The sequence below is a fragment of the Urtica dioica genome, chromosome 5, assembly GCF_054948205.1.
Source record: "Urtica dioica subsp. dioica isolate 48M chromosome 5, U.dioica_male_clone48M_v1_H2, whole genome shotgun sequence".
Taxonomy (NCBI): domain Eukaryota; kingdom Viridiplantae; phylum Streptophyta; class Magnoliopsida; order Rosales; family Urticaceae; genus Urtica; species Urtica dioica.
In genome coordinates, this window is record NC_142760.1 from 4752445 (window position 1) to 4766256 (window position 13812).

Sequence of the window (13812 nt, forward strand, 5' to 3'; positions counted from 1 at the left end):
CAATTGTTGCAGATCCCATCGCTCGATACTCTGACTCAGCAGAGGAGCATGACACAGTAGCTAGCTTCTTCGATTTCCAGGCCACCAATGAATCACCAAGAAACACGCAAAAGCCCGTGACTGACCTTCGAGTATCACGACAAGTGCCCAATCAGCATCTGAAAATGCACGTAACTGCATAGCTGAAGTAGTTGAGTAAACTAATCCCAACGCTGGTTTACTCTTCAAGTAGTGTAGAAGATGATGCGCGGCTTATTGATATGGAACACGTGGAGCTGAGATGAAACGACTTAGCTGGTGTATAGCAAAAGTGATGTCCGGCCTAGTAATGGTAAGATAAAGCAACCTTCCAACTAGCCTTCTATAGGTGGTGACATCTTCGACAAAAACACCATCTGTGTCATTGAGGGTCACTTGCGAATCCATAGGAATCTTTGCCGGCTTGACTCTGAGAATCCCATATCATTGAGGATGTTCAGAGCATATTAGCGTTGGCTGACCAATATCCCTGACTTTGACCTGGCAATTTCCAATCCCAGAAAGTACTTGAGCACACCCAAGTCTTTCACTTTGAACTTGGTCTTCAAGTAACTTTTAACTTCTCCAATCACCAGTTGACTCGGACTGGCGATGACAATGTCATCCACATATAGCACAATGGCCATAAATTTTGTGCCAAGACCACGAGTGAAGAGAGAATAATCATCTTTGGATTGTGAGAATCCAAAAGCTAATATCACCTCAGTGAACTTCAAGTTCAACTGTCTAGATGCATGTTTAAGGCCATAGATGGACTTGTGTAGACGGCACACCAAGACTTTGTGCATTGACTCCCCCTGACTGAAAACACCTGGTGGCACTGCCATGTAAACCTCCTCATCCAAATCACTGTTGAGAAAGACATTGCTGTCGTCCATTTGAACTAAGAACCACCATTTTGCTGCTGCAATGGCTAACAACATCTTTACAATGACCAATTTAGCCACTAGCGAGAAGGTTTCTGTGTAGTCTAACCCATCTTGCTGTGCATATCCTTTTGCCACGAGCCTTGCTTTTCTTCTTGCCAACGTACCATCGAAGTGAAACTTGTTCTTGTACAGCCATCAACATCAAATAGCCTTTTTGCCATCTGGAAGTAGGACAATAGACCATGTCTTGTTTTCCTTTAAAGAATCCAATTCCTCGTCCATAGCTGCCCTCTACTCCATATGTTTCACTGCTTGATGATAGAATTCTGGTTCAAAAGTATAAGATATAGCAAGAGTAAATGCCTTATAAGAGGGGATAAGCCATCATAAGACAGCACATGACTAAGATGCTGTGGAGAGGTGAAAGTATATTAATTTTTTATCACTACTTAAGCGAGATCACATTGATAATCCTGTAAATATGTAGGTGGTTTGGACATCCTAGATGATTTTATGATAGTATATGCATCGTGGTCTGCCTGATCATCTTGTTCAAGGTGGTTGTAATCCGTACCTTGTACATTGGACAAGTCAGCTTCTTCAGTGTGCATCTCAGTCAACAACCCATCTCCATGTGAATCATTTTGAATGATGACTTGATCATCATGAGCTGTGGTTTGGTTAGTCCTGTCAATGTTAGTACTAACTGGTGTTTCAGCTGTGACATTGACACTAGGCAATTTTAGGAGTCTATGTTGAGCAACATTAGTAAAAGAGAGTCTATGTTGCTTTGCCATAGGACAAATGACATATGGCTCAAAGTTTCGAGTAGAGGAATTGAACTGTAAAACATCTTTGAGAGAATGAATTTTCTTGTAGGAGGGGAGTCCTAGTCGGTTCTGCCAAGCTCGTGCTGAAACTACATTCATTGCATTGGTGTTGTCTTCAGTCAACACGTACAGATCATCCACTTGATCACCCTTCCCAGTCATCCTCTTCTCGAGTAAATCATGTATAACAAATTCTGTGTCAGTGAATGCTATTCCCACATTGTTGTTCTTAGTGATAGCACTAACAGAAAACAAGTTGTATTTGAAAACGGGAACATATAAAACTTCACGAAGAACAAGTTCAGAGTTTACTTTAACATCTCTAATGAAATGAATTGAAATGACACTGTTGTTAGGCAAGGTAACAGTCGACCCATATGTAGGACTCAAAGATGTGAACATAGATTTCTGATTGCAAATGTGCTTTAAAGCATCAGAATCAAGAATCCATGCTTTACCAAATCTACTTGTCGAATGTATAACATTTACTGAACAACAAAAACTTGTTTGGCAATATGCAAGGTTGGCATCAGCTGTGAATATAGTAGAGGAAGGTGTAGTGGAAGTGAGTTTGTTGGAGAACATGTCTATGAGTTGGTGGCACTGATCGTCTGTGAGGGCATTGATGGAGGCACTACGGTGGTTCTCTTGTTGTCCCTCTGAATTACCGCTTGAAGACTTGATCTAGGTGTATACCCTAGCGGATAGCTGTGAATCTTGAAGCACTTGTCCACGGTATGTCCTAGGATCTTGCAGTGAGTACAGTAGGGGCGATCATTCTTGTTGATTTTATTGGAGTTGGACTCATCTTTGACCGTCATGGCCATGATGTTTGACTGCTCCTGCGTGGATGATTCCAATCCAACCGCTCTATGTTTCTCCTCTTGAGCAACAAGAGAGAACACTTTGTTGATAGACGGTATTGGATCAAGGAGCAGCATTTGACATCTCGAGTTAGCATAGGAGTCATTCGATCCCATGAGGAATATCATCATGTAGATGTTATCGTTGAACGCTGCCAGATCCTTCGCCGCTCCACATTTGCAGCCTCCACAAAAACAGCTAGGCTTGAAATTATGGAAATCTTCCCATAGAGACTTTATTCTTGTGAAATGTGTGGAGACTGACCTAGAATCTTGAGTCAAGTTGACCAAATCTCTCAAGACTTGGAAGATTCAAGGGCCATGGCTTTGTTGGAAGCGCTCTTGGAGATCTTTTGACACGGCGTCACCTGAATCTCTGAATTGGATGCTTGCCACGATTTCCTTCGATACGGCATTGAGAAGCCACGAGACGACGATGTTGTTGTTTCTCTTCCAGGCGTTGATTCTTGGATTTTCTGGCTCTGGTTTGGGAATCGTTCCGTCGATGAATCCCAACTTGTTCTTCACGGAGAGAGCAATTAGCATTGATCGACTCCATGAGGCGTAATTGTCACCTATGAGCAGCCGAGAGACGAGAATAGCTCATGGATCGTCTATCAGAAGCTTCTCTGTCGCAATAATTGGCTGCGAGTATGTCGATTCCTTCTTCGTCGGATTCATGGCGGCTTGAATGGCGCGAGGAGAACTAAGTCAAGAAAGCTTGAGACGAGTGCGCGATTTCAACGGATTTGCCCTCTGATACCATATTACATTTCACGATCTTGAGATTCAGCAAGAACATGAAAGAGGGAGAGAATAGAATATTCGGAAAGAATTAATCTCAGACTAAATGATTATTGATATGATGTGTTTAATTCAAACACAATCAGTGAATTTATACAAGTCAACAATAAGTAAAACGAGCTGACCAAAACCAAAAACGACTTGTCGCACATAACAAATGACAAGCGAAGAAAGAAAAATAAACAAACTTGCATATCACGCAAGTTAGAACTCAGCTATCTAAACCATAACTCATTAACTTAATACCTAAACTAAAGAGTCTATAGGTCAATAGAATTTTGTCGACATATAACCACGAGTCATTCTGTACTCTGTGCCTATCTTATGGAACTATACATATGTAGTATTAGAGAGGTGAATCTTTACACCAAAATTTCCACTACATTATATTGCGTGGAGGTTTAACGGCAATTTATAACTGATAAACATTTGGTTGTAGCTGGATTAGTTTGTGAGCTCTTTATTGTATTTTTTAAAAAACTAAACGTTGAGTCCTAAAATCTCTATAATGTTATAGGGCTTCAATTAAGTGTTCAATTGTAATTCTACGGTAGGGATTGAAGAGTCTTATAATTTGACTAAAACTTGGAACTTAGCTATGGCCAGCAGAAATTCTCCTGAGAAAATTAAGAAACAAAATTATTTTTGGGTGACTATAACAGTACCTGATTTTACAGTTATAAATTTACAAAGCATTGATGTTTATTACTTTCTTTTTCTTATGAAAAAAAGTACAAAAAAGTACGAAAAGCATAAACCACGGGTACAGAGCCTTTGCTAGTAGCTCCCGGTCAAAGTCAACGGACTGCATTGATGAATCGATGACTAAGAACAGCCTCCGCGACTGGCCTTTTTCGGAAGTCCGGGTTCAGCATCGCCTAAAGCACGAAACGAAGAAATAAGTAATGATTTGTGAAGTTTTCTCATTTGTCAAGTTTTGAGAAAAGAAAGTGTATAAACAAAGGGGTCTTTTAATGAAAAAGATACCACTCTTTCTGACCTTGAGTAATTCCCAACCAGCTCCATTGTTGAGATCGAGAAACGTGACGGCTTCAGATAGTCTATCATCTTCTACACAGTACCTGGAAAATAATATAGGCAAAACACGAGTTTCCTTGACTAGATTATGTTTGAATGACTTATGAGATGCGATCTATACGCCATTGGATACACTTACTCTCTTACAGCGTCAATATCAAGCTTGAAAGTGTTCTCGAGAAGTCTCTGTAAGGATATTACAAAACAATAATTTGTTTTTGAAGCATTACCTAATTTTGTTCCTTATCCCGAAACAGAGAGACATAACATAGCGGAGCAAATAATACCTGCAAAGAGAGGCTATCGATCGCACCTGCTTCAGAAAATGGAATGAAGGCCAAGTAGGCAAAGAGAAGCCCGGCTTCGTATCTGCGACGAGGAAATGAAATGAGACACAAAGCTGAAGTCTGAGAGACATGAAAATGACGGTTTAACGATTGTGTTAATAGATAATTTACATGTCGTCGGCTATTCCAAAGGCTCTTTTCTCCATAGGTGTGAAGGCTCCCGAAGAAGATGCTCTTCTCCACAGTCCCTCTGAGAGTGATGATCTGGGAATCTCTTCGAGAGATGCATATCTGGTTTTTTAAGTTAAGTTTTAGTCGAATATTTTCTCACTATGATATTTCCAGATGTATTAATGCTTCATTATAGATTCCTCAAATTAGATGTCAAGTTAAAAGAAAAGGGAAAAAAAAAAAATTAGTTTGTAAAGAGGAAGTTCAGTAGTATCACTACAGAAAATAAAAAGTTAATTCTACCTACTGAGGTTAAAATAATGGTTGCAACATCAATTAGCAAGAAAGAAAAAAAAAATTGTTATAAAATAATAATTTTACCTAATATCAACAGAAAATGCCAAGTCTCGAAGCCTAGGAATTAGGTAAACAGCCTCTCTTTCTGCAATTGTGCTGCCAATCAATGTCCAAACTTAGAGTAGAAATTTTGAACTAACGGAACGAAAAAACAGTAGTGACAAGAGCGTACTTTAGAACAATGGAGGAAGGACCAAGACTTTGGTGCAATCTCTCATTTTCATGCATAAATGCTAAACCTTTCATAGCGCCCCGAAATAGATTCGTAACAAACTTTCTTCTGCGCTTGATTCTTTGCTCTTCATCAAAAGGGTTCCACCACGTCTCACTCAAAGCTCGCCTACTCGATGTTTTTTCACTCACGAATTTCGCATAGTCCGCTGCACTTGATTTCCCGTAATTGCGAAAAGCAAGCCACTGCATGGAGTAATAATTCGTTCATAAAATTCGGAATAAATAAATAAATCAAACTTAAATTTCTAACAAAACCTGTTCACCGGTTGTTGTCTCAAACCCGCCCACAAGTACCGAGAGATTCTCAAATATACCCTTTGAGCTACTCTGTCAAAAGTCGCACGTGAATATGCATCAAATAAATAAACATGGCTTGTATAATGGTTAGGTGATAGTCCGAATCTCATCTCACTTGAAGGAATATGTGAGCATTTAGCTCATTCGCTGCCATCATATCAGCCTCAATTCCACCTGCGCGTTTTCCAGGATAAACCTTCACAATTACAAAAAAAAAAAAAAAAAAAAAAAAAAAAACAATAGTTCAGTCTGTGAATAATAGTGAGCTTTGAACAATGAAATTTTCAAGACTTGAGAATAACAATAATTACCTTGAAGATTATCGGGGTCCCTTTGAATGGACCCTGAGACACTCTCCCTTCGTATAGCCTGTGAAAGAGCTGCCATGAATATCAGTATACAAATACCAAAAAAAGCTTATTTATGCGAACAAGTAATTATATAATTGGAATTCAGACATTTATAAATTTCCATTCAAAGAAAAAATAGTACCAAAAATTTTACAATATCATTCACAATTCGATATTTGACAAGCCATAAACAATATTGGCCACACAGATTCCCACTTATTTCAACCTCATTCAATCAACGGTGGATTCTATAACCATGGATTACCGCACAGAGCAAACATTTTAGGTATAATATCTGATGGAATTCTGTCTCGAATTCAGTTAGCCTTTAAACTCCATGAAAATGCACCTGATTTTTACACTGCCTTCTCCCACATCTTGAACTCTCAGCTTCCCAAAATCTGCGGCTGTGATTACATCGTCTGAAGCTGAAGAAAGCCCTGAATAACTGAGTATTGAAAAATAAAAATAAAAATTAACGGAGCATTAAGAACTGAAGATGGAAATGTATCAAATTTCGAATTTCGATACCACATATACAGACTCAATTTTCTCACTACCCAAACAGGGAGGTTCAGTATCAAGATCGAAGCCCTAACCGCGAATATGAAAGCAAACAGAAATCGGAGAAAAGGAAAAGAGCGAACCTAGTGACATTCATAAAGCCGTAGCTTCCGATCATCCGTCCGACCTCGAACGAGTCGGAGCTGTTGATCAGACTCAAACTGCAGCGGAGCCGCCCGGGACTCGTCCGGCTCCGGCTCAGTGAGTTCGAGGCCGAGTTGCGAGGCCTTAGAGATGTAGGACCGTGGGCCCCACCGAGGAAGGAGGAGAGGCAATCCGGTGGTGCGAGGATCATGATTTCCTTCTGTGCGCCTCTTGTTATTTTTTTCTTATACACAGGGAAAGGGAAATTGGCGCCAATAGCAAACGGACGGTGAGTAACTTTTGAGGATAAAACGTCTGACGCCGCAGTGACGTGGCCACTAGGATTCTCGTACAGTTTAGTAAAGAGAAACTTGAAAACTCATGTTCATATTTGAAAATAAAGTTTCATATTGGACCGTTTGGAAAATCAATTTTTTTGGTAGGTAAAATGGTCCAAAATAATATTGTTAAAAAACTTTTAAATAATTAGAAAGCTGAAACAATTTATTTATTTATTTTCAAAATTACTAAAAAAAATAAAATAAAAAGTCAAACAAAGATTTAAATTTCGGGATATTGCGTGCAAATTACGTCAAAATTGCGATATTTTGAGAAGTCTGGTACGTTTACGATCATATGTGCGTTTCACCATTTTTTTGTCGCGGGTATCGAGTCGAAATTGCGTAGAGATTTCCATATTGTTGCGTCTATTGATATCGTTTAGCCCATGACATAAAAACACAAAAAATCGTGTCATTTTAGTCACAATTTTCGTCGAATTCAACGCCGCAATTACGGTCGCGTCGTCCAACAGCCGATCAAGCTAGTGTAAATCCAACGCCGTAATTTATTTGTGTACATTTGTGTCTTTCAGCCTATAAATAGTAGTTTTAAATTCATTTTTTTCGTTGGTTGTTATTTGTACTTGTTGTATGGTGAACATTTAATTGTTTTTTTAGAGGTTATAAATTTTAAATTGATGTCAATTGGAAGTTAATTATAGTTTAATTTATGTATTTGTGAGTAAGTATTTGAAAATATGAAAAATGATATGAATTTCATATTCAGGGTAGTTCATGAAATTATGACGTGTTTAGAACTTATTGTGTATGTTTTTTTTTGTTGTGTGATTGACTTCGATATTTTCAAATTATTATGTGTGGTTATTATATGTGTTTGACTTTGAAGTTTGAACTTATTATGATTGTGTGTTTGTAATTGAACTTATTATGTATGTTTAGAATTGCTTATATGTGTATTGAACTTATTTTTTATGTTTGAAACTATGTAATATTATTTCCGTCGCAATTTTCGTGTTTTAGTGCAATTTTTATAGACCACCGTAATTTTTATGGACACAATTTTTTTTTTCAAATTTTCACATTATTTTCATTGCAATTTCTATCGATCACTGCAATTTTCGATTTTCGGGGCCCGAAATTTCAATCTTTGCGTCCCACTAAAGATTTTTTTTTTTTTTTTTTGAAACGTATATTTAAGGGCATTCATGTAAAATCATATATATATAGTTTTTTTTACACATAAATATTGATAGTGATCTATTGAATGTTTTAAAGGTTGAAAATGTTGGAAACTATATGTCGAAGGACGTAAGAATAATTGTACATATATATGGGACTTTTAACTTTTGACGCATATAAATTGAATTAAACTCATTATTACACGTAGAATATAATTTTTTTTTCCATCACTTAGAGCAACTCAGAGGTGCCCATTTGAACACATCACTCTAAAATAATATATTTTATTAAATATTACTTTTATGCCATATTTTTATAAAATTCTTCAATGGGAGTATCTCTAAAAATTGTATGTTTTTAGTTAACTAATTTACTGTGAACCTGGTTGACTATTTTTTTTTAATGAAATGAAACTTTGACTAAAATCTTAAAAGAAATTAGATAATTGGTTAGTGGTAACAAATAATTTTTTCTTTAATCACTCACAAATTTTAAGTACATGAGTTAAAAATATCATAACAGTATACAAGTGTGATTAAGGTTCGCTGCTCAAGTTTCGTGAAACATACAAGTGAATATGTTAAAATATAAAATTATGTCAACAAATCGTGTTGACATATTGAAATTCTGATTAGTCACAAAGACAAGATGTCGCACACAATGTGTTGACAATGTGTCTGACAACTTGCTTGAACACAGATTATGGATAAACAACAAACAGTGCAATAAACAAAGTACACACGATATGGTTACCCAGTTCGGTGAAATACACCTACGTTTAGGGGTACTCTGTAAGTGGAAAGGATTTCACTATCTTTGTAGTCAATAGTACACACAAGGTTTATATATGATTACAATCGTCAAATCAATAAAACCTAGAGACTATTACCACCAGTGAATACCTAGTCAGGGACTCCCCCTGAATTTGAGCTCCGTCTCAATTCCACCATTCGAGCAACTGCCTGTGCTCGGATGACCTTCAGTCTTCAACCTTTCATGAGCCTTCAATCACGAGAACAAAAAACCCAACTCTCACAGACACTCAATCTTTGTGGAATAGTGTTTGAGAGAATACACCGCGATTAACAAAACACAAAGCCTCTCAGTCCGCCGGTCTTGCACGTCTAAGAGCTCTAAGTGTTTTATCAAAAGCGTCAAGGCTGCTAAGGGGGAGCGCATGGCTTTTATAGCAGCTGCACATGCCTGGAGGTGAATCTAGGGTTTCCTTACCCAGCCTCATACGAATATCTCATAATCAAGTCTCCAGCGAGGCAATATCTCACAATGAAGTCACCAGCGAGGCAATATCTCTCAATGAAGTCTCCAGCGAGGCAATCTGTCAATACTGGAAACTTGCCTGAAATAAAGTCTACACACAGGAGGAAAGATGTCTCACCAGAAGTAGAAGCATAACGGCCGACATCTTTCCACACAACTTACACTAAAAAATAAAGCCAACATATAACGTAACAACAATCTCCCCCTTTGGCTATTTTTTAGGCAATCACTTCCAGGAACAGTTCTCATACAAGCGTCATGACTAGAGAAGAGAGTCAAAATAAATGACTTCATGACGCCTCTCCCCCTGATTGCCTCAAAATAATACCAAAGGCAATGATCGACCAACACAGAGGGAGGAACAAACAACAGCCTGAAAAGGATGAGAACTTGAACAAACAGCAGTACATTAACCATCAAGAGTATGAGAAAGATGTCTTACAAACCAACCAAAAAACAGTCTGAAACACAATGAACAGTAGCGAAAAACCAACAGAAAGATGTCTAAAAAGAAGTTAGATGTTACAGACTAGATAAAATAAAACATCAACTAGAGGGATCAGAAACATCATTGGCTTGACCTTCAGAGCCCTTGGATTCGCTGATGGCATCATCCTCTGTATCTTCATCATCTGTGTTGTCATCAGGACTTACAGTGTGACTCGGCTGAGAAGTAGTTGCACCATCAGCGGTAGAAGAGGGAGTCATAACAGAGATAAGACGTTCACAAGAGGTCTTCCTTCGAGAAGAAATGTCAATGATTTCCTTGAGCGCAACAACTTCTTCCAATAGGCCTTTGAGAATATCATTCTTAGCATTTTCCGAAAGGGGAGCAACCTTGATGGTTCGACCAAGGGCGACAGAAGTTGCGACATAAGGCATAGCAAGATCTCTGGCATGTTTTCCCTCAAATAACTTGGACTGAAGGAAAGTTCACTGGGAGGTTTACCAGCAATGTCATCAGCCCTTAGTAAGTCTCTCTTCTGAGCCACCAACATACCAGATAAGAGAGAAGGGAAGCCAATAGGAAGCTTCACAGCATAGGACTTAGCATGCTTGGCCAGGTGGTTGAACACGAACTCCCCAAAGTCGAAAGACGCCCGAGTACCAATATGATAAATGATGCATGCCAGGCCGGACTTGATGCTCGAGCCATGAGAGGAAGGAGCCCAATTAAAAATCTCAACTCTGTACAGAACATAATATTTTGCAGAAAGATCTGAGGAGGGCAGGGAACCCTCAGAGGGCCAAGTCTTCTTCTCGTCGTTTGTGAGCTCTTTGGCAATCACATCCAGGGAGGGAATTCGATCGGCAGTGACAATTTTCCCTCGTCCCAGAAAATCATTGATCACAGTGGATGAGACATCAAAGCAGTGGCCACGAACATAGACTTTCCCAAAATCAGGGTGATGAGGCTGGTCACAATACACTCTTTCACCAGTTTTGGGAAATAAGGCCCGATCCCAGAGACAGTTTTGACGAGTTGAGCATTGTACAGGAGTTCCATGATCACATCAATTTTCAGGGCTTCCTTAGACAGTTCCTTTTCCGGAAAAACAGTTCTGTGATAGACATACCTCCACTTTTTGACGCGATCTTCCTCATGAAAGGAGATATTATCCAGAGGAGCGGCGGGAACATCTTTAGGAAGCTTTTGACCCCCAACAGATTTCCTGGACGTGAGGGACACGATCTCCGGACGAGCAGCTTCCTCTTCCTCCTCCATATCCTTCAGAACATTAGGAACATTCTCCTCAGCAGATTTTGCCTTTAGCTTCTTCTTGTTCAATCCCATCTTTACCTTTTTCTTCTTCTTTTTCTCTGGTTCATGAACTGTAGACATGCTCTCTTCCATCATCTTCCTTTTCTTCTTTCTCTTCTTCGATAGAAGAGCGGCAATACAGACGTCATCATCTTTCTGGACCTTCTCCTTCGGAGAGGCAATAATATCCTCCCCATCATCCTGGACTAGATCAGTCTTCCTCTCTTGTCTCAGAGAAGAAGATGTTGGAACATATTTCGCGACATCTCCACTTAAACCCAGAATGCCACCAATGGCATCAACTAGAGGAGGCTCTTGTTCATGGAGTAGCGAATTCAACAATTCACTGTCCCTAGGATTTTCAACAGGGGTAAAAGAGGCTTCAGGGTTACCTTGTACAACTTGTGAGGGCTCTCAATGGGAGACCCACCAGTGAGAATTTCCTCTTCGGGAGCAGCGTCATCTTTTCTTCCTTCTTCAGAAGAACTGCTGGAGCTTACTTCTCCAGTAATGTCAGTGATCGAGAGAGAGAGGCTTTCTTGAGCATTGCACTTCTTACGGCGGAGAGAGGGATTCTCAGGAGGGATTGACCCAGTAATCGCACCTCCGGCCTGACCATCGACACATTTATTGGATCGCAACCCTCGAACCCGAACACTGTGTCTATTACTCTCCAGCCCCGGCCCCTTTGATTTAACATCTTTCGCCTTCATCGCGGTCTTCTCTTTCTTGGGAGGAATGTTAGTGCTGATCCCACTTCTAGTCCCAACCATTTTAAACGGGAATTGAACAAAACTGTCACACAGATAACCGTCAAGAGGGGTTGAATCGCAAATAAGGGAGATAGTGTGAAAGATGGGCGAAGAACAATGCGAGAACTTAAGAAAAATGCAATAGGTAACTTCCCAGTTTTTCTCGAAAATGTAACCGTCTGCATGTGAGAGAGCATGGGAAGGAGTAATACGACGTTGAGCAAGGAATGGGCCATGGTCCATCTCAGGCCCAAGAAAAGAACAAGTGGCATTTTACCCCGGCACTTCAGTCGAATGGGCCAACCAGAAAAATGGGCCCATGAGAAAACTCTCACGAAACATTCGCGAACAAAAAACAGAGAAGTACCAGTTTTGACAACACAGAGGATAAAACCAAAATTCCCTCCGAAAAGCAATAATAGCTATTGCTCAATTACACACAATCCTAGCGAGGATCTGAGATTTTCAAACCGGTTAGCATCCAAAGCCTTAGTGAAAATATCTGCGAGCTGTTTTTCGGTGTGAATAGATTCGAATTTGATCTTTTTATCTTCCACAAGATCTCGAATGAAATGATGTCTGATCTCAATATTCTTGGTCGTATTGTGATGAACTGGATTCTTTAAGATGTTGATGGCACTGATATTGTCGCAGAATAATGTCATGACATCTTGTCCAACATCATATTTAGCAAGCATCTGTTTCATCCAGAGGAGCTGAGTGCAACTGCTCCCTGCAGCGATGTATTCAGCCTCAGCAGTGGACAAGGAAATGCAGTTCTGCTTCTTGCTGAACCAGGAGATGAGATTGTTTCCAAGGTAGAAACATCCACCATAGGTATTTCTTCTATCAACCGTGCTACCTGCCCAGTCAGCATCACAATATCCCATAAGCGTAGAGGAGGTATCATAAGTATATAAAAGGCCAAAATCAACAGTTCCTGAGATGTACCTTATGATCCGCTTGGCTTGAGCCAGATGGCTAGTTTTGTGATTAGCTTGATATCGAGCACACACACCTACAGAGTAGGCTATGTCTGGTCGGCTAGCAGTGAGGTAGAGGAGACTACAATGATACTCCTGTAAAGGCTTTGATCAACAGATTCACCATGCTCATCCTTAGTAAGTTTAACATGAGTAGCGGCGGGGGTCCGCTTGTGAGAAGATTTTTCCAAGCCAAACATCTTCACTAAGTTTTTAGCATACTTACTTTGGGAGATAAAGATACCATCATTCATTTGTTTTCAATGGTGCCCACAAGAAGAGTTGTAGTGTGTATTTATGTACATTTGATGTCATATAGTCTTACGAAGACTCTTGCTTGTAACTGCTTATTTATTAATAAAAGTTGAAACGTTCATTCAATCTTCCTTGTCTGAAGCTTTATGATAAAACCTTAGTCTTTTAGTCCATAAACAAACTTAACAACTTACGAAGAGACAAATGTAGATTTGCATGAACAAACTCTTCGTAGTTTGCTTAAAACGATATATTCGCAATCTAAGGGTCAAATGACTATTGACCTCAGTACGATTGTTAGGAGAATCTATGATGTCTGGTTATGGGGCATTGAGAGTTGGAGACTCTATAGTTCTTCTAAGTATCTTCCGAAGGTACTGAATTGACAAGTGCACTTCTAGAGACAAGATAAGAACAAACCATTTAACCTCTTATGTCTCGAAGTCACTACGTATGAATTGCATCATGCTTACCTTAATCCTGAAATGAGACATGCCATTTCACAACTTACATA

At 39.4% G+C, this 13812-nt stretch overlaps 2 protein-coding genes across 2 annotated transcripts; both read right to left on the reverse strand.

Annotated features, from left to right (window-relative positions):
- Nucleotides 1–2325: 2325 nt before the first annotated feature.
- LOC149394942 (uncharacterized) lies at nt 2326–3147 on the reverse strand. The gene is made up of 2 exons (XM_089614156.1): nt 2970–3147; nt 2326–2822 (listed from the first exon to the last, which is right to left on the reverse strand). Exons 1-2 carry the CDS (start codon nt 3145–3147, stop codon nt 2326–2328), a joined length of 675 nt encoding a protein of 224 aa, XP_089470282.1.
- Nucleotides 3148–4031: 884 nt separating this feature from the next.
- On the reverse strand, nt 4032–7047 carry LOC149394943 (Protein kinase superfamily protein). The gene is made up of 12 exons (XM_089613952.1): nt 6787–7047; nt 6489–6587; nt 6101–6158; nt 5905–5985; nt 5748–5819; nt 5431–5675; nt 5283–5354; nt 4902–5021; nt 4731–4812; nt 4583–4629; nt 4406–4487; nt 4032–4283 (listed from the first exon to the last, which is right to left on the reverse strand). The coding sequence occupies exons 1-12, from the start codon at nt 6996–6998 to the stop codon at nt 4203–4205; spliced, it is 1251 nt and encodes a 416-aa protein (XP_089470078.1). The 5' UTR covers nt 6999–7047; the 3' UTR covers nt 4032–4202.
- Between the last annotated feature and the right edge of the window lie 6765 nt (nt 7048–13812).